The sequence below is a fragment of the Homalodisca vitripennis genome, chromosome 6 (assembly GCF_021130785.1).
Source record: "Homalodisca vitripennis isolate AUS2020 chromosome 6, UT_GWSS_2.1, whole genome shotgun sequence".
Lineage (NCBI taxonomy): Eukaryota > Metazoa > Arthropoda > Insecta > Hemiptera > Cicadellidae > Homalodisca > Homalodisca vitripennis.
The window spans coordinates 100,559,281-100,585,671 of NC_060212.1; the positions used below are offsets into that span (position 1 = coordinate 100,559,281).

Below are 26,391 nucleotides of genomic sequence, written 5' to 3' on the forward strand. Positions count from 1 at the left end.
ACAATAACTAACATTCTCACGGAGTGCTGCAACAGTTTAATAAGTGTCTACAATATGCACGATGTAATGCAGCCTGTGTTAAGGTTCACTGTAATTTACGTTTTCAAACAGGTCCTAGTTATAAGTAATCTCAAACATCTCGTAAATAAGAAGTTTGGGTAAATTCTAATTCGGATAGGAGAGAAATAATCATCGAAAATTGAACAGATCATACTAATGTTTTAGAATTTTGTTTTAAAATAGCTAGATCTTTAATTTGCTTCAAATGACAACTTTACGATATAAAACTGGAGGTTTTGGAAACACTTTTACTTCATTTTAAACCAAAATAAATCATGACGTAATGACACGATTTTTTGAAACGGACCCGGAAAAGCTACAATATCTGCAACAGATACAATTCTGAATTAAAATTTTTTGACAACCATCTTCAAAAGTAACACTGACACAAATACTCATACATTACATTCATATTATGATGAGTATGAACTCTTCACTTAGGTTGAATTCATCTTTACTACCTTATATTTTTACATCAAGCTGCTTCAATACAGACGAATGTAAAACAAATTTAAAATAGATAATTACAGAGTCTTGTGTGTATGATAATTCCAACCTTCCTTCACTTAATTCAGAGTCAGCTAACAAATATTCAACTTGAGTCTGAATTACCCACAAGTGAAATGACCTTTAAGCAGTAAATTAATCCAAAACAGCAATATATATGAGTAAAAATATATGGAAAAATTAATAACATCAATGCAGGGAGTTAAAAGAGTAATTTTAATAGAAATAGTAGTTTATTGATTGACTACAAACAGTAATAAGTTAGTAAAATTAAAATATGGTTTTAAAGAAACCTAAATAAATAAGAGATAATACAAGTATGTAGTCATGATGATAACGATTTATTATACAAATATAAAGTACTGTGTTATGTAATGACAGAATTATGTATGTAAAACTACTTCAGTCTCTTCATGGACCACAAAGGATCAAGCTGGCTGAGAGGATCTACAGCTCCATTTGCAGCCGCATCACTCGAAGTGTCGTCTGCAAATCAGAAATCATTCATCAAGTAAGAACAGATGTCAGAAAATTACTATGTAGTTATGATATGACATTTACATAATATTCATAATGATAACAAGAATGGCATTGATTAAAACACAAAATTTTTTTATTTTGTAGAAAAGTTTTGGTTTCAGTCTAGAATTATTTCCGAGCAAGTCGTCAACAAAAAGTCTTGGAGTCACAATGTTAAAAGTCTTGTGGAAGTATATTGAACAGTCTTGCTCCAATATAGAAGAAAAGTATAGTAGTTATATGCATTAGTAAAGTGTAGTCATGCAACATATGAGATGGATACAATTATTTCTGATTGAGTACTCAACACGTCTGTTGTCTTGTCTTCTAGTTTGATCTCCAAAATTACGCTTTTCCTCTTGCGGATAAGCCATCAATTCTCACCACCAGAGCACAGTTTCAATCTCGTCATGTTACAGGCTGACTTCTTACTTACATCATCTAATTTGTGGCAATGTATTCTCGTAAAAAAGACCTTTAAAATGAGGTTTAGTTGGATCTACGCTTACATTTAACATTTTAACAACTTCCTCAACAGTACCTAAACTGATCAAACTTTAAATGCCTGCTGCAGCTAGGACGCAACCCTAGAATTTAATATATCCATGGTTTCTGTAAAGAAAATGTTTAAATGTTTCTATAATATTTTGTATGTATTTTTCCATAAAAAAATATGCATCCTTCTTTTGATGGCTGTAAGTTTTCCTGTGATAAACTGAACATACTGTGAACAATTATCATTGTGTTTCATCAGAAGTCTTACAAGTGAATCAGACTTGCTCTTTACTAGTATAGTAATGGTCGGCTTTTTGTTGGTTTAACCACAAAAAACCTCACAATTAATTAATTAACCATGTTGGATGTGTGCAACAGGTCATCTTAAAAATAATGTTTACTAGTCTAATTCGTTAGCTTAGTCAAGTAATGAACCATATAAAAAATATTTTAGGTGGATTTCTGCATAACTTCACCGAACACAACTTTTACAGCCCAACACCACACACCCATTCAAAAGTTATAAATATCTACCTATGCTATATATCACGACGTGTGGAAACTGCAACTTCCCAACCGAACCCAAACAAGTTGAAAATCGGTGCAAGAATTTATCTTACAAATATCAGCTAAGTTTGTACGTCAGCTTTGCACACGATTTTGTTAGAACTTCAACAAAAATTACAGTTTGAGATGGTTTTCTATACAATGCTGTTACACAACACCAATTATATTGAAACGTGACAGTAAAAATTAACCCTCAATAACACAGTTTTATGTCCATCACCTATGTATTAACCCTTCCCACGCCGTACACGGATAATTAGAATGGTTGATTTTGACCAAAATGCCAAATACAGTTATATTTGTTATTATAGATTATGTCTATTGGAGAGATTTTTAGTTCACAAGGACTTCGAAATGCCTGGTGCACGCTCTGTGCTTCTCAAGGTTGCCAAGAAAGTATTTCTAAACGACCTTCACCCTGCTTGTCAGTTCTGCGTCTCCTACAGAGCCATAACCAGGCATATCCGTGCATGTATTACTGCTTTCTCAGTTGTAACAAGTGCGCATCTACTACGTGTCTTGTTATTATTCTTTATCATGTGGTAATTTTGTGATTGGTTTGAAATATTTATTTTGTTGTATAGTGCAACAAAGGTGTATTTAATTTAATTTAAATTTATTCAAAATAAATAGTTTGGCAAATACTTCTTTTTAATTTTTATCCATAAAAACGCTAATTTTATCAATACAAAACGCTAATTTTGAGTAAAATGCCCTGTTTTATGCTTTTACCTTTTATAATTTAGCTATAGTAAAAATTAGCTTTGAACTTAAAGGGTGCAAAGGGTTAAAATATTGTTGTTGAATAATAATACTCTACATTTTGCTTTTGAATAATGTGAGAAAATGTCTCTTGTTAATTAAAAATTGATTTATTCAAGTACGCGAGTAATCATAATATGCTAATGGACTTCTAATCTACCACACAGGAGAATAAGAAACCACAGACCTGCTGCTTTCTTTTCTGTGTTGGTTTGGGGTTGAGTGACATCTTTCGGAGGTCCCAGGAGGAAGTCCTCTGACGGGTGACGGGTGTGGGACTTAGTCCTTTTGTCCTCAAAACTAGCTCTGCTGGCAAGAATGCCTCCTGAAAATTATTAGCAACTTGAGATAATAGTAAGCGTGACATCCACATCTAATAATAGTGTATCTAAGGACCCTACTGAACATAACAGTAGAGTTAATCCACAGATGGACAGACAAACAAACCTACGTACCAAGTTTCCAAGACCTTTCTATATGCTCAGCCGATACGTAATTACACAGAGAATCTCCACAGATTCTAATATTCTCGATTAGTCAATCCATTCTTGAATTCGAATTTTTGTTAAAGATTGGATGGATTCGCGATTCCACTTCAACATATCAGTACTTTTAGCCATGGAACTGGCAGTAAATTTTTCCTCAGTTGGCAGGCCCTTTTTTGATTATTTTGCAAACATTTTGTAAAAAAAATATAAATAAAAATATTTATATAAAATTATATATAATAAACCTACTGTGTAATAAATTATTGTTTTCAATGGAATGTGGATCTCCACACATCATGGTATAAAACATTATGCATAAACAATTAAACTAAAACTAATAAATATTTGAATCTAAGATGGCCAATGTATTCTTTATTTTATCTAGTTTCGGGAAATATAGAATGGTATTCAGGTTCTCTTGAAGAAAAAATAAATATTGTAAAAACTACAAGTAGTTCACGAAAAGTTAAATTTGTTAATGTGTGTATCATCATTTTCAAAATTTGCAAAAAAAATAACTTCTACACCAAAATATATTTGCTAATGTAAGCTCGAAGGTGCATAGGGTTAAAGTGGTGAGAGCGACATGCTAAAAAAATCAAGTTTCTTCTTATGTAAATATTTCATTGATTACATTAATTTTGCAAAACATAAATACTAATTTAAACCTTTTGCTGAAATATTGGCTTAGTTTGGTGTTCCAGAAAGCATAAAGGGAAACCTAGGTGTCACTGTGAAAGCTTAGGTTGTCTGGGTTTGGCAGGTCAACAAGTTCTCTAATGTCATGTATGTCTAATGGCCCATTAGCAAAGTTTTGGGACATTATTGAAATTAGAGCCTCAACAATAGCCTAGATTGGCATGGGCTTACAATTACAACATATCATACAATTAAAACTATGAAATTACAAACAAAAACAGTACATATTGATTTCAAAAGATCCATAATAAAATAGTTTATAAGTAATTAACACAATCTGGTGAAATAAACATCTTTGGTGACTAAATCTAAATCTAAATCTAAAGATACACAGACACCTGCTTCAAAATGCCTAGATGAAGACAATCGTTCTGGCAAGTTTTATGACGACACTGTTGCCAAAAAAGCAAGAGAAATTTTACCATTGGAATCAGCAATTCTTTCTCTTTGAAATGGTATATAAATAATGATGTTATTGTTGATTTATGTGCAATAAAAACTGCCTAAACAAGTACATGTTGGATCAACATTGTAATGTCAATTGCCAGTTCCAGGGTTAATCTTACGTTAATAGATCCTTGTGCTTTTAAACTTGACATTTTTTTCAAGAAAAGGAATTCGGTGACAACAAAATTTAAGAAATTCTAGAGGTATTTTTAAAATTTCTTGAGTTTTCCAGATTTTTCCAAGTTAACAAAATACCTAATCGTGGCAGTTCGTTTGTTTACTAGCTGATTATTATGTGAATGGCTGTGTCAGATCAGTTATTGGGATGGAGGACCTTTCTAAAACTACCACTAGCATTCCCTGTGGTCCGCCCTGCCCAATTACACGAAGATTTAAAAATTAACCGTGTTTCGGCAAAATCTGTTCCTCGGCTGCTGACAGAAGACCAAAAGAACTGTCGACTTGAAATCGCACAGGACAATCTGGAAGTGATAAAAAGTGACCCAGGGCTATTTAAAAAAGTTATTACTGGTGATGAGTCATGGGTTTATGGCTACGACCCTGAAACAAAGGCTCAATCTTCACAGTGGAAAACTCGTGAAGAGCAACGGCTGAAAAAAGCAAGACAAAGTCGAAGGAATGTCAAGACAATGCTGACAGTTTTTTTTTTACCAGGACGGCGTTGTTCATCACGAATATGCTCCAAGAGGCCAGACAGTGAATAAGGAGTATTATCTTGAGGTCCTAAGGCGGCTACGAGATGCAGTGCAAAGGAAACAACCTGAACTGTGGACAAGCCGTGACTGGATCCTGCACCACGACAACGCGTCAGCTCATTCCTCAAATCTTATTCAGCGTTTTTTGGTCAAACACGACATCAACCAACTACGACAGCCTCCCTACAGTCCTGACATAGCTCCTTGTGACGTCTGGCTATTTCCGAAATTTAAAATTTCTTTGAAAGGAAAAAGATTGACAATGTTGAACAAATAAAACAAAATGCGACGAAAGACCTGTTAGCCATTCCGAAAAATGAATTTAAGGAGTGTTTCCAGAAGTGGGAGCAGCGTTGGAATAAGGTAGTGGCTTGTGGAGGGGAGTACTTTGAAGGAGACCAGACTGCCGTTGCCGCCGAGTAACGTCAGTTCATGCCAGACATCAAGGTCGGATACTTTTTGGACACACCTCGTGTATATATATATATATCGTGTATATATATATATATATATACTTTAAAAAATGTATGTGTATATATATATATAATACTTAAAAAAAAGGAATTAAATTGTTTTATAGATTTAAAAATTAATCTACATTCTAGAAACAAACCAATCTGATATTCTAAGTCTGTTTTTATCTCAACATTATTAAACAAAAATCAATATGTCTTGTGACATTTCTTTTTAAAGCCTATACAAATATATAACTCATGGTAAAATCAAAACAAAATTCGAATTCTTTTATGTCATATTACTAATTGTAAATGCTTTAAAGTAACCTAACGTAGGATTCTAATTAAAATTTGTTCAGTGTTGAGATGCTTCTACTAAACTACTAACATCTCATTTTAAAATCCCCAAAACATAAATATTACACATGTTTCTTACAAAATTGTCTTGCCAATATAAACTGTTTTAGCACACCGAAGGTAGAGTTTTGAATCATATTAACTCAGTTGTCAGGTATATCTCAGAAACTACTGAATACTAACTTACGTTTCATCAACAAGTCCTGGCTGTAATAGAGCAATGCTTGCTGGGCAAACTTGAAGTGTTCTCGGTCGCGCAGAGCATTCTTCCTCCAACCGGAGATCTTGGCGGCCAGGGTGGAGAGGTCAGGCAGTGCGCGCGTGTGGTGGATGTGACACACGGCAGCAGTAGCCAGCAGGTACAAACCTGCACGACCCACACCGCTGAGACAGTGGACTACCACAGGACCCTCTCCTCGCTGCTGGGCTCGAACACTCAGCGCTTCACACACCAGTGACAGGAACGGGCCCGGCGACGATGGGAACAGGCTGGCCACCACAACACAGTCAACAATTATATTACTAGTGCTATAGATTTATTTTAATCTAGAACTTAATACAAAAGAAAATGCTTTTTCTGCCATCTTAACATTTGAATCTTGATTTTAATCCCATAAGAATGAGACTAGGGTTCTTATTCAGTCCTAATTATTAACTTCACGGTTTTTTCCAGTAAAAAATACTAATTTCACGGTCGAATGCTTTTATACATAACATTAACAATAAAATTACAAAAAAGATGGTGTTTCTTCCACACAGAATGGTCAATTTCAGTGTCGAGCGCCAAAACTAGCCATGATGACGTGGATTATGCAAATGAATTTAGCTGCAAGGTTGAGCAAAATAAACTATGCCTTGTATTATATGAATGAATGTCTCAGACTGGAGCATATTAAGCAACTTTATTTTTCATGGTTTGAGGGAACTATGAAGTATGGTATTATCCACTATGGAGGTACATACAGTACTATCCTGCAAAATGTTATTATGACTCAATAATTTGCAATTAGAAATATTCATCATCTAAGAAAACTTTACAGGGAAATACAAATTTTTGAGGAACCTAATATATTTACTTTTAATCAACTATATGTACTATGCTGCTTATTGTATATTCATAAAAATCTGTACAGATATTAAATTCATATGAGTATTTCAGAAAAAATGCTTGTCTTCTAAATTCACAATTAAAACTGAAAACCTGCACAAGGACATGGCTAAAAAAACAGTTTGCTTATGCAGGAATTAAATATTTAATAATTTCACTATACAAGGTGGTGAGTTGTTGTTTGAAAGTAAACCAAAATTTAAGATGAAAGCAAAACAGTATATTTGCAAAATGATAATATAATGAAATGCTCTGTGATGTAATTCCTGATTATGGCTTTCCAGTTGAAGAGTTTTATATATTTTATGATATTTATTGATACATTGGAGCACATATAATGTAACAAATTGCTAAAAAATAATGTATTTGCACTGTGGAGACACACACGCACGCACGCACGCACACACACACACACACACACACACACACACACACACACACACACACACACTTTTCCTAATAATAGTGATAAGGGTCATGATCAGAAAAAAATGCAAAAAATCTTTTTGAAATCCTCATGGCATGATTGGTATATGGAATTTACCTACAAAGCTTGCAGAACTGCTTAACGAAAAAAATACCAGAGACCTAACAAACCTTTCTCTTATGAAACCAATGACGTTACTAAATCTAATTTAGTTCATTTAAGTTTGATACTTCCTTGTATGATACTCACCTGCCAGGCCACTCGGAGAACTGCAGGTGCACCACGACCCTAGACACCTTAGTGTCTGTCACGTAGATAATCCTCTCCACCCAATGCTTGCAGACGTTGGAACTCTGAAGAGTCAGCTTCACCCTGCCTACTGTCATCTCCACCCCTCTGTCACTGGGCCAGTACTGGACACCTTCCAACTGCAACACATTACTCATAATCACAACTTATCCTCCTCACCCTTGGTTTAGTTTTTTTAAACTTATTACATTAAGTATTGTATCTTAGATAAATACAAGGTGTTTCAAATGAATATCAGGTTTTCTACGCTTTGTGAAAACTCAAACAAAGTTGGGTACATCTATTCGCATTCACACTTTCTACATTTTTTTTTAAGTACTGGTATTAATATATAAACAGAAAACCTTGCTTTATTTAGTTTGCATAAACTGAATCTGCAGTTACAGTTCAATATGCCTTTCACACTAAGTTCCATTTTATAATTGTTTAAATGCTATAGTATCTACTGATGGTAATGAGGGAATAACTAGTTTCTTATACACCCCGTCCCCCCAAAAATAAATAAATTATTCCAAAAGCTAATTGTGAATAACAATTCCAGTGTAACTGTGTGGAGAGTTTTAAAGAGAAGCTTACAACTACATCCTTATTATTTTCTATTGTCATGAGGTATACAGCCTATGGTTTTCCTACGAACTTTAAAACAAATTGCTTCAGCATGATGATAAAGATTTTATTAATAAGAGTTGTTATTATGACATTGGACACATTTCTCTGGGACAGACGGTGAAAATGGAAAGGATACATGGCAATAATAAAGGAATACCCTGATGGCGATGTGATAACTAACATGACTGAGTGAATGGTAAAGAAATATTCATTTAATAAACCACACTATATCTCCAAAGAAATTAGAGATAAATGGAATACAAAGGAGCCTTTCCTTATTAAAGATCATCAGAAATTTTATACTGAAGGGTCATGCCTGGACTCAAGGACAGGGTTTGCTGTACATGAGCCAAGAGCCGGACTGTGATGCCCTTAGAAAAACATGCCACGGTATTCCATACAGAAGTTATGGCAATTGGAAAATGCATCTAAAGGCTCATTCAATGAATGGATGATCCGCAGGATTATCCAACCTTCAAACTCTCAAATGTGACTTCTTGTTGAGAGGTGTAAGACATCAGATTGCTTCAATTTCCATCACAATCTAAAATGATGATACCAAATATTATAATTCAGTGTACATTTATTTAGCAACAAAACACATTCTCTATTTTAAGAAGGCACCTCTAAAAAAATGTTACAATGTTAGAAATCTGCTTTTTTATGACATAGCTTCAATAGAAAGAATTTATTTTTCCAAGGCCATAGTTCTGAATAGTTTAGTTTTAGAATGCATTTTTAGACTAAAAAATCTAATCCAGACCTTTATAAATTTGTTTTATAATTCTGACAGCGTTCAAAGTAGTAAACTGTAAAATATAAAAGAACACACTGAACTTTAGTTATTTTTAAAAATCTGGCTTTAATGAATGATTCATTCTTAAATGAAAAATATCTCTTATTTTGATGTAGAGAATACAATCCTGAGCGATGAACATGCTATAAGTGCAAGATATAGGCTTCCACTTAACAGGATACATTACCTCAGAGTCATTAAGGAGACAGACAATCAGTTCCACTTGCTGTTCCAGAATCATGGTCCAGAAGTCTCCAAATGTTGCTGAGAGAGGCAGCTGAGTTACAATAAAATCTGGGAAATTGGGTGTGATATCCTGAAACATTTATTACATTATTAGAAATGTTTCCCGATGTTACAGTAATGAGTCGAAGCCAGACAGCTGATGTTGGTGAAAAAGTTAAGCTCTACCCTGGTGTGCTGGGCTACACTATTATAATAATGACTAATTGTTAAGTTGATTGAATGTAGGAAACATGCTACTTTAAGTTACCACTGCCAACCTAGAGAAGCATCTAACACTAAATATTATAATACAGGAAATATTTGGCAGATCTGTAATTACCGGTTTAGTATGCCATTAGTGGCAACTATTCCAATCTGACTACCTGTATAATATCAACCATCCCACCACCTCTGCACCAAAACCAAATTAGCAATGCACATACATCATGTTGCGAGTCCTGACTTATGCTGTATCACAATAATATTTGACATGTTTTTAAAATAATATTTTACTAGAAGTTTGTCCTTCATCCACTAGATACACTACTGTTTTTGCACGGATCAGTAATTATTTTTACCTAGCAATTTGTATTAATGTTTCCTCTATAGAATACATGTATGTTTATATATTTTTTTGTATCTCATCTACTACATTAGGAAACAGGACACTGAGTGCTCAGCTGCCACAGTGGTGGTTCACTGATGCTGCACCACCATCCTTGCTTTCAAGTGTTCTTAACTAAAATGCTCGAAATCAGTTTAAAAAACATTTTAAACATAAAATATACTGATATATGAACTATACAAGTGGAAAAATTTAAATCCATGACTTTATTGCAATAAAAACTTATTTCTTTATGAAACGTAACACAGACATTGTAAGCTGAAAACTATATGTGCAAGAGACGTAGTAACAGGTATCAAGTTCCAAGCTATATCTGTAATTGACTGGGAATGTACAGTTTATTATATATATGTACTGAAAGCGTGAGACAAGTTACCTTAACATAAGAAGCGTTGATGTAGTCATCCTTGGTAGAGGGCAGCTCTACTCTCGAGTTATCATAAGGCAAGATGTCAGGGAATCTGTTCTTGACAGGATAACAACGGGCTACAGAGATGCTATGCTTCACACTATCCCTCTCCTGAAACATGCATGTATTACAGAGTTCAGTTACAATTAGTTGATTTGTAGGAAAAGGAAGTAAGTTATAAACTTGAGATGATGTTAAAAAACACAGTAGTTCAAAAGTTTGTTTGACCTTGTTGAACAATCAAATGAATTTCCACCCAGTGCTTGTTACAGTTAACTGAGGAGGCACATTCTATAGACTCATTAACATCATTACAAATAAAAAATTCTTCTCCTTTTGGTGGTTTTGTCCTCGATATTGCACAAAGTCATTGAGTTCACATCCAAGGTATACTAGTCTTTCTTATATTGCAAAAACAAGCAAGGAAACAAAACCTTAAAGCAAGTATGTTTTATGATAAGCAACATTACGAGGCTGAATACAATCATCAAGTAAGAATAATCCAGTAGAACAATATTTATTCCTTTAGTGTTTAAGAGAAATCACTTCAGTTATTTATATTAAAGAAATAAAGCAAATGAAACATCACCTGCAATTCCAATAACTCCTTCCACTTGATGTCCAGCAGCGTTGGGCCATTAAGGGTTTTCATTGTAAGGCTTTCAACAAACTTTTCAAATTTTTCTACTTCTTGCACAAACTGATTCAGCACTTCTGTGTCGTTGAAAGGATCCTTCAACTGGAACTTCCCTTTACTTCTTTCTTCTACACTCTTTAACAAAATAGGTGGACAACATGAAAAATATACTTCAAGTTACATTTGTATACTTACATCTTGTACACTTTCTAACAAACCCTAAAAATTATTAATGTTTCAACACAGCTTTGTGATATGTACTTGCAAAGCAAATCAACTTACCTTTTTTGGTGTTAAGGGAATGGTTCTGCAATCTGGTACCACAGCTGTTGTCTCAGCAAGAGTCACTGCAGCAATTTTCTCCTCGATACCAGTAGAGGACACAGTCGGAGCTGCAGGTTTAGGCAATACTTTGGCGGGAGATTCTACAACCTTCTGTTGAGGCACCAGAGGGTCTTGACTGAGGGAAAAGTCCAGGCCTGCCAGCAGGTCAATATTGGACTTTTCTTCAGCAGCGTCCTTGGATGAATCCTGACTGAAAGTGAGCTTCAAGTTGGAGTTGGACGCTTGCATGTACGTCATCGGGCTTTGAGGTGTGACCTGTCCTTGGGTCTGCCCGGGATACACTCTGGGTGAAGAGGGAGACTCACAAACCGTATTGCTCTGCAAAGTTCCTGATGTGTACTGGTAGCCGTAAGGATGGTGATAGTAGTTGCCTTGAGTGTAGTTGGGCTGGGCCATCTGGTTGGACTGTGTAGGTATTGAAGAGCTAGTCTGAGGGCCGATGGGGACACCGGCACGAGTATAATGGGAAGCAGCTGTAGCTGGAGTGTACTGTAGCTCGGTACTGGCCTCGGAGTAGTTCTGATATTGACTCGTTGCGTAGTAATTTTGGTAAGTCGAATGGGTATTTTTTACGTCATACGAACTTTGCCATGGCTGTGCTCCGGAGTAGTTAGCTGGCAGTGAATACTGTTCATTGTTCAAGTAGGAAGTGTAATTCTGAGGAATGTAACTTGAATACTGTGGAGTTACTGTGGTATTCTGAGATACTCCTTGACTGATGGATGGAGTAGGATAGTTGTAGTTTTCTGAAATATTCTGTTGCTGAGGATAACCTTGCGCTTCTTGTTTTTCCTGAACAGGAACACTTGGAGCGTTAGATAGTGGACCTTGAGTGGAATATGTTGTAGTCGTTGCGGCAGTTAGGTTACCTTGCAATGCACTAAAATTATTGGAAATGGTCTGATCAATCGAAGTTAGAGAACTCCTATGACTCACTGATGTCTGAGGGTATGTAGATGTTGGATTCTGATATGCTTGAATGGAGGGTTGTGAGGAACTTGGATGTACGTTTGTTGCTTGTATTTGGTAATTTGTTCCTTGAGGAACTGGATTTGATGAGGGATAACTGTGTTGGGGAATTGTAGAGTTTGAAGAATAGTTCTGTATTTGAGGAATGTTCTGAGTTTGATAAGTTTGAGAACCACTGTTTGGATATTGGGCATTCATATGTTGAAGATTGGATGGATAGTTTTCAGGTTGGATTTGCCCAACTTGTGAAGGATAGTTCACATTTTGTGGTAGAGTATTCGTGTAGTTCTGGCTATACTGAGAACCACTGTAAGTGCCATAAGCTTGTGGCAGTGTTGTTGGTGGTGTATATCCTTGTCCAACAGTTGTCGGTACCTTATAAGGATCGTAAGAAGGTTGAAGGTAGTTATGACCGACTGAAGAGGGTGAAGGAGCAGGAACAGGATATGTAGCTGCAGTGCTGGGAGCACCTCCTTGCAGCTGAGGACTCGGGGTACTCGGAGGATAATTAGGTGAAACTTTGGAGTATCCCGCGGGTTCATTCGACTTAGGATAGTTCGAAGGCATGTGGTAAGGTGAAGATGTTGTAGGGTATTGCTGATACTGGCTCATATACGAGGAGTACTGGTCAGCATAATGTTGGGATAACTGAGCATTATCAGCACCATATGGCTTACTGCCAGGATAAGAAGTATAACCGGAGTAAGTGGGTTCTGGTTTCAAATCTTGTGAGGTTGTACTAGGACATGTTCCTTCTTGTCCGACCGGTGCTGGTCTCACACTTGGAATCCAAGACTGAGTCGTGTCGTACTGTGGTATACTCTCGTGATATCCTACAGGGTTGGACGACGGTAAGCTTCCTGCACTGTAGTAGGCATCTTGTACATGTGCTGCAGGACTTTGAGTAGAATATCCTCCGGCCTTGTCTCTTTTATAGTTATCCAAGTAATCTTTCAACTTTGGACCACCTGTCCCTGAAGAAGTTATACTTTGAGAAATCGGTTCATCAGTTATTGGTTTAACTTTCGAAGGTAAAGTCTTACAGTTCTTCGCCAGAATCGTATCTCTCTCCTCCTGTTGAACCTTGCACGTCCCCTTCACCCTCTGCAAGAGTTTGGTAACATTCGTTTCTAGCTTCCTGTAAAACTCTTGCCCCTTGTTTGACTTTGCTATCAGATCTTCATAGGCATCATAAGAAGACATGAGAGCAGAAAGTGTCATATTCCGTTGCCTGATTACTTCCATTGTAGCTTTGCGTACAGGAGCATACTGGGCATAAGCATCTGTCAGAGCCTTGATGATATTTTCTTGGGCTGCTAAATTTTGTTCGATGAATGTTACCTAAAACAAAACCATGCTCACATTATTTTAATACATAAAAGAAGTTTTATACAAATGTATTAATATTATTTACCTCATCCAATTCAACTATCAGTTCATTTAGTCTTTATTGCACTCTTATCTTTATATTTTTAGCTCAACATAAATGTTTAAAAATTAATCATAAAATTGAGTTCAGTTACAACTATTAGCTTATTTATGTAAGCTTTTAACAAATACGATTATTGTTTAGTGAGATAAAAAGTCCAAAATATCTTTAAAAAGGTATTTGAAGAAGAACTCTTTAGTTTCAATGTGTAGTTTTGATCTGCACAGACAAAGACACCTGCTTCATATGCCTCAGAATCTCTAATCAGAAATTCTTTTAGTTTCAAATGGTATATAAATAGTGGTACTATTGAACTGTGAGTACTTATGTACTATACAAACTGTCAAAACGGATGCTCATCAAATTAACGATTAACATTACAATGTTGATTGCCAGTTCCAAGGTTAAAGTTAAACATCTACATTAGTCCTATAAATAAGGGTGTAACATCTTTGAGGCAGCTGGTTCTTAAAGTATTGAATCTTACTTTTCCTAAATTTGTAGACATGTACTAATTCAGAGTTTGTAGACCTGTTTTACTTCAGCTTCTGAGGAAAAATCGTAACTCACATATTTGGAATGTTTCTGCAGCTCCTCCTGGAATATGGTGTCCAAGTTGTCATGTTGTCTGGTGACCAGCTGGGCTGTGATATCGTCTCCGCAGACAGATTCTCTCAATTGAGTGGCCAACATCGCCCGTTGTCGCCTCATCTCCTCCACCTTGCCCACCAAGTGCTGCATCTCGTTCACTATCGGTTGCTGATCCACTGAACACAAATTAACAATAAGTTTTCAAAATCACCTGTTGGTGCCTCATCTCCTCCACCTTGCCCACCAAGTGCTGCATCTCGTTCTCTATCGGTTGCTGATCCACTGAACACAGATTAACAATAAGTTTTCAAAATCACCTGTTGGTGTCTCATCTCCTCCACCTTGCCTGCCAAGTGCTGCATCTTGTTCACTATTGGTTGCTGATCTGCTGAACACAGATTAACAATAAGTTTCTAAAATCATCCGTTGTCACCTCATTTCCACGTCATCAACAAACATGCAAACAATTTTAATAGTACAAAAAGAGCCATCAGAGCGCTTACAGGACTTAGACCACAAGATACCTGAAGAGAAGCTTTTTGAGAGCTCAAAATATTAACTGTGATAGTTCTCTATATCCTTGAATCGGTTCTTCACTCTGTAAAAACTGATGAAACAAGAAATGGAGAACTCCATTCCTACAACACAAGGAATGGTCATAACTTTGCACTTGCAACACATCACCTCAGCTTTTACGAAAATAAGCCATCATACAGGGATACAGTTTACTTCAACAAGATTCCAGACTTCCTGAAGAAAATTCCAGCACAACACCTGAAAAATACCTCTCACAAACTGGCTCCTTCAACGACCTTTCAAGAGTCCTTTGACTGGAGAATGAACTCACCATAATAGTTAATGTGTTACTTTTCATTATTTTGACAAAAATTTTAAACTCTATGCTTATGAATAAAGAGTTATTGTCTATTATCTTTTTTTTTAAATATAACCTTGTCTAAATTAAGTATTTTCTTTTCATGACACCAAATCCTCAAATTTAAAAGATGTGAAATATAATAATTTTTCAGCTGTTGGTCTTAGTTATAATGTAAATTATTAAGATGTTATGTTATTAGGCTGTGTGCTATAATCTTTGACACATTAAAATTATTATTTAGTGTATCAAGTTCTATTAACCCATTGCGGATCATATTGTTTTGGCATGCGGGCATGAATTAATTTACGGTCAGCGGCCGAACGAACAGCAATGGTGTGCCACATCGTATCGCTCGCTATTGTATACTCACTTCATATCTACATTGAACTGGATTCCGGTTTGTAAAAATATATCCATCTATATTCTTAAAAACAAAATAATTAAATACAATATATTGTTTATGAACTATTGTAATAAATATCTCTAATAAATATTGATCAAGTTCAGACGCTTGTAAGTTTTCCATTTCGATCAGCTCATATTATGACACGCAAATGATACCATAAAATTTGATGCTAGTTACTATTATAATAATACCTGAGGAAAACAACCAATCAGAAGCGCTAAAAATCAGAGAGTAAACTCATATGAATGATTTTTCCATTTCGACATACAACTGCAATCTGTAGGATATTTAGAAAACTTTTGAAAACTCTGAACAAAGACCATTGTTAAACACTCTTAGTTGACAAGTGAAGACGATCGCCCAATCTATCAGACATTAATAAAACTATTTGGAGGGAAACTTAAAAGCAGACCGCTTTTGCGACCTGAGCTCGTCATCGTGCCGTTAGGCCCGGCCGCTGCATGACGAGCACAGCTCATCAGTGATCCGGAATGGGTTAAGTCTAGACTGATATGATATATACTGACGGTTGAGTGCAGTTACTGTGGGTATCTGCTGTGCTAGCTGTGCGAGAGGCAGCTCTAGCAGGCGCAGGTTGGCTATGTGCTGAGTCATCGCCTTGTGCAGTGTTTTATTGCTCTCTGCAGCCTTGTTGTGGGCCTCCTCGTACTTGTTGGCCTCTCTTGTCAGGTCTGTGGCCACGATGGATGGTGGACGACTGCCCATCACCTCCTGATACTCCTTCTCTTCTACCTCCTCGTTCTGGGCACAATATTGGGAATCATTTCACAATGTTAATTAACATCACGTATACATTTATTATGTATAAAAATAATCTTAATTATTTTATATCTGAAAATGAAAAGTTTAACCCCAAATCCATTTGCAATTTTTCTGTCTCAAAAAAAGCAATTAAATGTATATTTAACCAAACACTGTAATAACAGACTTTAGATGGACTGACACATTGTACAGTATCTCTGGTCTTTCTGAAAACCAACATTTAACTAACCACCTGGCACCACATTCTTGCAGTGTTTCAAAAATAACACATTATACCAGAGTCATTTACTGCTTAGTATTGTAACCAAAAATCAACAGAAGTACAGTGAATTCTTCATTAAACAAGGGCTCTTAAAAATACAGTAAATAAGTAATAAGAATTTAAAATAACTCATAAATGTTATAGAAATTATAAGTTATATAAATATAAATATATAATATAACTAGAATATTGTTAGAATGGATTGAATGTTTCTTACTTCTAGCTCTTCATTTTGAATTTTCTTATATTTGTCATATGTCTTATATTTGTCATATGTATAAAGTTTTTCTTTTGTATTTTAAGTATTGAATTAATTTAATTAAATATATCAATTTTTACATTAAGATAATTTAATTTTGATAGGTTAAGCATTTTTGTTTTTTTTTATTTAAAGAATAAGTTAATAATACTTCACCACAATTAATTGTATTAAACTATTGTAATTTACTGTATACAATATGAGGTTGAGTGGAGAGGACTTGATAGCCGTAACTCCACCTCTTTAATAAAGGCAGTTTTCATTTCATATCATTTCATAAATACTGTAATGTTTTTCTCCTTTTATATCTATACTAGCAGTTAACCACAGCTTCATACACAATTTCTTAAGCTTTCCACATATATCAACACTTCTGGTTCAGGTGATTATATTTCCAACAAGGGATAGTTGACAAGGGATTTAGTTTGGAAGATTTATATTCCATTATTTGTGTTTCTCGAGCCACTAACAAGTTTACCAATAGTGAGGATTACATTTTCTTATTTTAGAATGTAATTTCAAAGGGGATTTCATTTCTGTTTTTTCACTCCTAATTCATTTTATGATATTAAATCCTTCTTGAGGTCTACAGTGGTAGCTGTAGACTCATTCTTTGAGTTATAAATAAATTAAATTTGTCATTATACTTAAATTATGCTAAGATAACTATTTTAAAAATACCTTTCTATATTTTTTTTAATATGCTAAGAACTAGAGGCAAGCACTTCAGATTTGTTGAATGCTAAGAATAGCTCTATAATATATAACATTTAATAACTGTACATTTGCATAAGCCTTTTGCATTTGGGCAAAATGGGCCTGCCGGTATAGATGTTACTGTATGACCTGTTGGAGGGTTAGTGAGATTATACCAACAACAGTAACTGTATGTATAATTCCCTAAAATTACTAGGAAATATATAGTACAATAATTTTCTTGATAATCCAATAAATAAGATAAGCTATAAAGTAAATCTAATAATTTTTGAAGTAACCTTTTATCCAAAACTTCTACTGTTACCCAAGTTCCAATAAATAACACTGCACTAGTTCTTGTCATAAAAATGTTCACTGTAATATTTCACAATACAAAATAAATCATTGCGAGTCGTCTTTTATTAATTTTGTTTCTAATAAACGACAGTCAAAAAAAAAAAGCAATGAATTTATAACAATAGCAAGAGCAGTAATATGACAAGCATTGAATGTTATCTCTCCAGCAAATTGAACAGCTCATGGCCATAAAATTAAACAAATTGAGCATAAACTTAACATCATTGTCTACAACAATGTAAACAGAACAATACAACCTTCATAGCCTGTGAAATTCAATATGCTAAGCTCTCAAATTAGATCTTTTATATCAAAATAGACAATACAATTTTTATTTGATAAAAGCGATCTGACTCTTTATTTAGCTTTAGTACATATACATTTTTTGGGTATTTGCAGCTTAAAAGTAACCAAGTAAAGATATGGACAATTTTCTTATAATACAACATTTTCTTTGGTATAACGATTAAGTATTGTGGTGGTAGATTTTGATCTTCCTTTTGATGCAAGATGGTCGCAGGTGAAGTGTTGTATGGTGGCTTGTGCTAAAAGTAGTGTTAGATAGTAGATAGGCATAATGCGATAATGTGTTATGGAATCTACAAAAAGTGGTGGCACATTACTTGTGCAAGTATTTCAAAGTCTCAATACGATTGTTTTAAAACATTTCAAATATGCCAGGAATAAAATGGAACCGTGTTTCTTGCCTTCCAAATGCGTTATCAAACAAAGTACCGACTCTGCGTCTGTAACTGATCTGCATCCGTCGAACAAATCTGACTGCTCTGTGATCCTCAAAATTGTCATGACAGAATCAGATTAAATAAGCAAAGTAATGACCTAAGTATGCCTGAAAGGTTGTGAACTTGGAAACGAAAATAAAGAGTTTAGATATAACTAAATGGAACTAAGCGACATTTTCATGCCAACTCAAAAATTGAAAAATCCACATAATAATCCAAAGAACCGAATCGTTCTCAGAGAGAAAGTTGTTCCTATACTTCGTACGGCCAAATAAATCCTGAAATAGGAAGGAAACCTAACCTTAGTGAATGTGTATATGAAAACACGGATAACAAAATTAAAACCCCATCTTATGTAGATATCGTTAAAAACCGAACTTCCAAAAAGTCTTAGGAACAGAATATGCCACAATGTAAATAACCAAAATGTTGAAGTAAACCTAGGCTCTATTAGTGTAAAGGACATTACTGGGGCTAAAACCTAATCATTAGTTGCAAGTGACGATGTTTCTCCTTTGAAGACACAAAATAAGTTCAACGAATATTGGCTAGCTGTTGGGCCTAGATGAAAAAATGTGAGAAATAAAATAGGAAATCTGGACAGTAAGCTGATGTATAGGCTTGGCAAGGTTAATCTACGCCTAAGCAAAAATAGGGTAGGCCTATTCCCAGAGTCATCCAAATACAAAAAGAAACACTCTATTCCGATCGGTACAGGTGATGTGGCTCATCGAACCTTCTCAGTGCTAAGAAGGCTTGGTTTTATTTGGACAACATCACCATGGGAACGAGTAAAGGGGATGTTTGAAGCTGTGAAAGTAAAGCCTTTCCTAACATTAGCTTTATTGCTGAAAAACTTGATAACAAGGGAGTAAATGAGTTTCAAGCTAGGAAAGGAGTTTTTACATAAAGACAAGGTTATAGATTGTACCAGCTGGCCCAAAAATGTAACACTAAAGCATTTTTTATTCAGAAACACACAAACGCTCAGTGTAACTTAGTTCCTCATTTGTCTAACGTTCAGCCTAGTGATGTTTTTCCTCCTAGCCTAAACTCCCAAACAACTACCAAGCAATATAAGTTAAATAAACCTATGACAAATTATAGCCCAGACAAGGTAATAGCCTCAATAAATGTTCAATGTCTAAGGACAGAGTGGAGGTTCTATTTTTCTTTTATATTGGAAACTAGACCAAAAATACTGTGCATCTCGGAGCATTGGCCAGTTAAAGATGAAATTTATGTATACACCCAAATCGAAGATTTAATTTTGGCAGATGCAAATTGCATACAGGAACATACAAATGGAGGTACAGCAGTTTATGTAAAAAATTATCTTAGATATAAAAATGTTAATCTTGAAAATTGCTGTAAAGAACTAACTTTAGAAATTGACACTATTGAGCTCTTGGACTCTTTAATGATAATCATGTCGATTTACCACTCCCCTGACAGTGATTTTTATGAGTTTATCCAACTTCTGAACCTGGAAGAACAATCACAAGAAGAGAACATTTTTACAAACATGCTCATTAGTCATGGCCTATACATCTCACATAGCCTGTCCACAAGAGGCACAGCGTGTCTGGATTTCATGGCTACAAGTTTTGATTCTTGGGATTACAAGATGGAGGTCACTGAACCTATGATTTTGAACATAGTGCAGTTGTTATGACAATAAAGTCGGGCTTGGGAAACAATAAACTCAAAAAAGTCTCATGGCCTGATAAGTATAGTTTTTCAAAGTGCGCCATCAAGGAGGAACAGCTGCCTTTACTAAGGAGGGCTCTAAAACAATTAAACTGGCCAATTGAAGTGAGTCGCCACTACTTACCTGGGTACTCCTTTGATAGATTTCTTCAAACCTTCAATTATAATTTTGACATACTTTTTCCACTAAAACCTTCTAAGAAAAATCAAGAAAATGGAACTAAACAACAGTTTAAGGATAAATCTTGGTACATGGCAGACTTATCCAGACTCAAAAACTTAGTAGTTCTTCTAAATGATCATTACAAATCAGCAGTCTCACCAAAAGAGTGTGACGAGTACTATACATTGTATTGTAAAACAAATAAACGGTAAGACTGAAAGTAACAGAAGCTAAGAATCGTGCACACTCGGCCTTCAACGTGCACACCATCCAGCATGTGTAAAGCGGCCTGGGACATTATATACTCACACAGGCTTAAGAAGCCATATCCTTCTTGCTCAGACAGTCCTGAAAATATTTAAAAATTTCTTCATAAAGGCTGTTGAAGAGATAGTGACAAACCTGGAGATGGAATATACCCTCTGTATATTGCGAACCTATATTAGACTACTGGTTAGAGGTGTGGCCACTAGATATTAGAAAAATAGTAAAAAGCCTAAAGAACTCTAGAAGTACAGATATCTATGGTGTTCTGTGCTTTGTTTTGAAAGCGGTGATCCATGAAGTAGCAAATCTTCTATCAGTAGTAATAAACAGTCTTAGTCAAGGTATTTTTAAAGATGCCTTGAAGATTGCACGCATGGTCCCCATCTACAAGAAAGCAAATCCTTAGTTTGAAATGTCCCAAAATATTCTATTAAAGTATATTTTACTTAAATATTGGTCGCAGTATATGCCCTTAACCTTACAAACATTAGACTTATTGCCTGTTTTTGAGAAGCAATTTATTCACCGTAATATGGTGAGAAATTGGGCTTTCAGCCATTTCTAGGATTTGTACAACCATAGGATTGTGGTGGCCGAACCGTTTGACCAACCTCAACCACTCTCTTTAAAATTCAATAGAATAATTTTTGTTCTTTACTTTGAGTGATTAGATACTAAAAAGCGTGAAATAAATACTTTTAAACAAAATGTCTACTGTTAGTGCGAATTTTTCTGATTCAGACTTTAGCAAAAGAAGGGGACCATGCCATTTGCAAAACTTGCGTTACGATTTCAGTGACTGTTCTTTCAAAATACAGACTTGAAAATCTATTAATAAAGTTATGAGAGAAAGTTGGAATTGTCAATCTTGCAGAAAGTCCAAAAATAGAAATGAATCAATAGCCTCCAATGCAAATACAAATCAGTCAAACCTCAAATGATGATACCGAAATGCCAAATGAGATTAGTAGTCTAAGGATATCAAGAGGAATTCAAGAAAAGTTGAATAGCCACCAAGTACTCTAACCAGGTTGGATGACACCATAGTAAAATCTATCTTTACTGTCTTCCAAAATTATGTGCTCGTGGTTGAAATATAACTCCAACGATGGGACTTAGAGAGGAAAATTTGTCTTTAAGGAAAGAAGTCGAGACACTAAAGAAGAAATCATCTGATCATGACCAGGATATTATGAAGCTAGAAATAGATCACCAGTAGGGACGACAATTTAATTTGGAGATGGATGTGACAGAGAAAAGAGTTGATGAAATGATTAAAATATAAAACATTGTGCATCACGTCTGCAGGCAAGAAGGGACAGTAAGTCTCCTATGCTGTTGGTCCAGTTCTTCTCAAGTGTAGGTAGAGATACTTGGTTGAAAATGAGAATTTGTGCCCATTCTATTGAGTCCTAATTACAATTTTGCATTTGTTTGGTGTCAGGGTGGCTGAGTGTCGGTTAGGAAAAGGGGGTTGACAAAAATATTGCAGTGATAAGAAATAGGAAAGATTTTGAGAAATTAAGTTAAGACCTTAAGTATTTCAGTACAGTCAGACTTTTTCATCAAGGTATGAGTAACATTTTTCACCTAATCTTAAGAATTTGAAATGTAAAAGATTACACAACCCTCATTTTTTGAGTAAACATCTCCTGTTAGAGTAAGTTTCAAAATATGTTACACATTAACTATGGCAAATTAATAAAACTTGCAGATCAGAAAATAATTACATCCCCCAAACTAAATGGTGGTATTCACGCACCTTGTCTCGAAAATATAGTTGTGTGTGATGAACAAAATATGTACTACTAATTATATACGTGATACTCATTTTATTATACAGTGAAGCATTTTATTATGCTTCTTAAATCAATCCACACACTTCATTAATGACTTCAAGAGAATAAAATACTTTGCAAGTAGAATGTTTTCAGTTTTCTAATTACTTTTGTGAAATCCTATTATAGAGTGAATCTTTCTGATGAACACCTGACATCCAAGTTAGAGATAGAGGTGTCAAAGTTCTAGGCCAAAGTTTAACTGACATTGTTGGCCAAAAACAACTGTACACAAGGAAATGGCTAAACAGAAAAATATGATTTTATTTACTTAGGGACTAATAATAACAATTTTAGTACATAAATTAATGTATTTATTAGATTAGTTACTTTCGAACTTTCAATTGTCAGTAATTACATGTCTAATCATATTGCTCTTGAGTAAAGTATATGTGCAAGTACTTGACCCTCCTGCCTCCCACAATCTTTCAGTTTGGCCCTCAAACAAAATGTTTGGACACCTCTTGTATAAATAAAACAAATGTTTTCGTGGTAAGTAGGCAGATGCCTTATACTTACATGAATAAGTTCCATAATCTCCTTCAGCATGGCTTCTACATCATGGTAAATATCGGAGAGCTTGTCCATGGATTCAATCAAGTTCTGGATGGCGTCTGGCTTTGCACTGAGAGCTGCACAGCGATCCACAATGTCCTACAAAATACACATTCTGATGATAATCCAATAATGGCTTTGCACTGAGAGCTGCACAGCGATCCACAATATCCTAAAACACAAAAATACTGATGATAATCCAACAATGGCTTTGCACTGAGAGCTGTACAGCGAACCACAATGTCTTAAAAAATAAAAATACTGATGATAATCCAATAATGGCTTTGCACTGAGAGCTGCACAGCAATCCACAATGTCCTAAAAAATAAAAATACTGATGATAATCCAACAATGGCTTTGCGCTGAGAGCTGTACAGCGATCCACAATGTCCTACAAAATACACATACTGATGATAATCCAACAATGACTTTGCACCGAGAGCTGAACACAATGTAATAACAATAATTTCATTTCTGCATACCACAGAACACACTTTGCCTTCTGTTGTGCTGTAAATATCGTACTCACGACTGGCACCAGGCGGGTCAGTCACAATAGCGAACTGTTTTGCACATGCCAGTCAACATTTCCTCCCATCAACCGAAAACAAAACATACTTATTTTAAATTTAATTTGATATTTAAATCGTTTAATTATCTTGAATACTTTTTAAGTAATAGGCGTTCAAATCTCGGCATATTTTGTGAAAACCCTTCATATTGGACTATCATAATTCATATGCACATATTTATCTTGATAATAAATACAGTATTATTTAAAAAATGTATTTTATGTATATAAGTTAAAAATAATTTTCATTCTAAATAATTATTTAGAATTCATGCAATCTATAAAAGAGTTAAAATTCCTTTGTAAAAATTAAATATAAATAAATATGAATATATCAGCAATGAAGCCATTTTATAAGCTTTAAAACAATGTACTAAGTATAATGTTCTCGCATGGAGAGTCCCAAACAATGTTCGTTAGGAACAGAACAAGCCATGACAATCTGTATGGGAGATTGTGATGTTCTGATGCCCTTAATACCATGATATGGGTTTTTTTCATAATAAAGCAAATAAATGAATACTTAACCCTTCCCACGCGGCAAACGGATATATCCGTTACGCCTAATTTTGACCGAAACGCGGTAAACGGATGTATCCTTTAAAGTCTATTTTGTGTTATTTAATAAATTGTAGTTGCTGTGGAATCCGCTAGAGTTCAAGGGAGTGTTGAATACTTGTTCCGAAAAGCAGATGTTTCAGTTTGAACCTCATTGGCGCGTCGCAGTGGTGGGAGGGCGTGGCTTTGTCCCTTGTGGCGTGATTTAGCCTCAGTCTGCGGCGAACCATTACGCGGTAAGCGGATATATCCCGGCACGGTATATTTTAGTGTTTTACGCTGTTTTGCCATATTTCCTTATTTACTGTTCGTGTTCCTGTTGTATTTAGCATTATATTATCTTTTTATTTTGTTATTACTTTATTTGTTGTGTCGTTATATTGTTCCATGCAATGGCGAATCCTGACGATTTTTTGTAAAATTTGAAAATTTTTAAAAAATATAGGGGTCTGATTATTTTGTGATACTGTATTATTCTTTATTCCTAATAGCCACCACTAACTAAAACAAAAATTAGAGTTGGTCAAATGTAAAAAAAATGTTTAAAGTTAATTACGCGTTATGAGTCAAAATTTAAAGATAAATTCCGCGTGGGAAGGGTTAAAATCCTGACTGCCTCATCACTTTACATTCTTGAAGTGGTCAAACATGCAGTAGACAGGAATCACCAGAGACTAGGAGAAGCTCACCAATACAGCACTTGGAACAACACAAACTTTTCAATACCGATTCACCACATGTCCCTCTACGAGAAACCGTGCTACGCAGGAGCCTAGCTTTTCAACCTCCTACCTGGACAGTTAAAAAGAATCTGTGAAGACAAAACCTTGAACAAGCATCTCATGGAGTGGTTGTTGGAACACACCTTCTACACCTTGGAAGGTCATTTGTCAACTGGAGGAACAACCAGGCTAATCTCACTTGAAGGTTTTAACTTATGTATGTAAGGTTTTAACTTTACATACATTTTAATCAAGACAAATTATATGTAAACATTTTTTAACCAAACTTTTTGTTTTCTATAAAACTGTAATTATTGTTCTTAAAGAATATTTAAATAAAGAAGTTTGTCTATTTTCTATTGGCCATTTCCCCAAAATGGGATTATTGGGGGGTGGCTCAATATTTTTAAATGGAAAGACCCATTATGAGACACATCATTTGAAAGGTCTTGATAAAAGAAGAAGAACAGTGGAAACTAAGGATTTCTATCTCAACCCAGTATACAATGGCAGCCCATTGAAATTAATTAACTTAAATGAAACTCAGGACACCCCTCTAAGAAACAAAAGAGAACCATTTCCCCAAAATGGGCTTGTTTGGAGGGCAGTTTAAAATATTTTAATAAAAAGTTACAGTGGCACTAGTAATTACATTTACGTAAAGCTATAAAACTTTCTAACCCGTGTTATTAATATCAGATGTTCAAACTGCTGTCCCAGGTTAACCCTTCATACCTTCTCATTTCAACCTTCACCACCAAACTTATAGATTCACTAACCTGAGGTAGCCTGTCAGGTTCCAGGTGAGCGTTGACACAATCCAGGTGCAGAGAGGACATGAAGGCTACCAACTCCTGATCCTTCTCATCCATCAAGGCGCCCATCTTCCGCAGTAGTTTGGCTTTCTCCTCACTGTACAAACAGTTAAGTGAGCTATTATGTCACTTTTAATCAACCCTTAGTGCTTCAATCTAGACTATTGATTAGTCTGATGTGTTTCAGCCCGGTACACACTTGTGTTATCACATCAAACCAGTTGCCGGTATCTGAACTTCGGCAATTTTTAGCACCAT

General features: G+C 35.2%; 1 protein-coding gene across 1 annotated transcript in view; it reads right to left on the bottom strand.

The window, feature by feature from the left end:
* Nucleotides 1-762: 762 nt before the first annotated feature.
* Nucleotides 763-26,391, bottom strand: part of LOC124364648 (tyrosine-protein phosphatase non-receptor type 23) — a 59,986-nt gene continuing 34,357 nt past the window's right edge. Inside the window, exons 8-19 of the mRNA XM_046820277.1 lie at nucleotides 26,098-26,230; nucleotides 23,432-23,566; nucleotides 16,362-16,596; nucleotides 14,531-14,727; nucleotides 11,500-13,872; nucleotides 11,170-11,352; nucleotides 10,548-10,691; nucleotides 9,509-9,637; nucleotides 7,857-8,035; nucleotides 6,260-6,561; nucleotides 3,098-3,235; nucleotides 763-1,053 (exon numbers count right to left, since the gene is read on the bottom strand). Coding sequence (XP_046676233.1) covers nucleotides 965-1,053; nucleotides 3,098-3,235; nucleotides 6,260-6,561; nucleotides 7,857-8,035; nucleotides 9,509-9,637; nucleotides 10,548-10,691; nucleotides 11,170-11,352; nucleotides 11,500-13,872; nucleotides 14,531-14,727; nucleotides 16,362-16,596; nucleotides 23,432-23,566; nucleotides 26,098-26,230 — 4,237 coding nt within the window. The 3' untranslated portion in view covers nucleotides 763-964. The remainder of the gene's footprint in view (nucleotides 1,054-3,097; nucleotides 3,236-6,259; nucleotides 6,562-7,856; nucleotides 8,036-9,508; nucleotides 9,638-10,547; nucleotides 10,692-11,169; nucleotides 11,353-11,499; nucleotides 13,873-14,530; nucleotides 14,728-16,361; nucleotides 16,597-23,431; nucleotides 23,567-26,097; nucleotides 26,231-26,391) is intronic.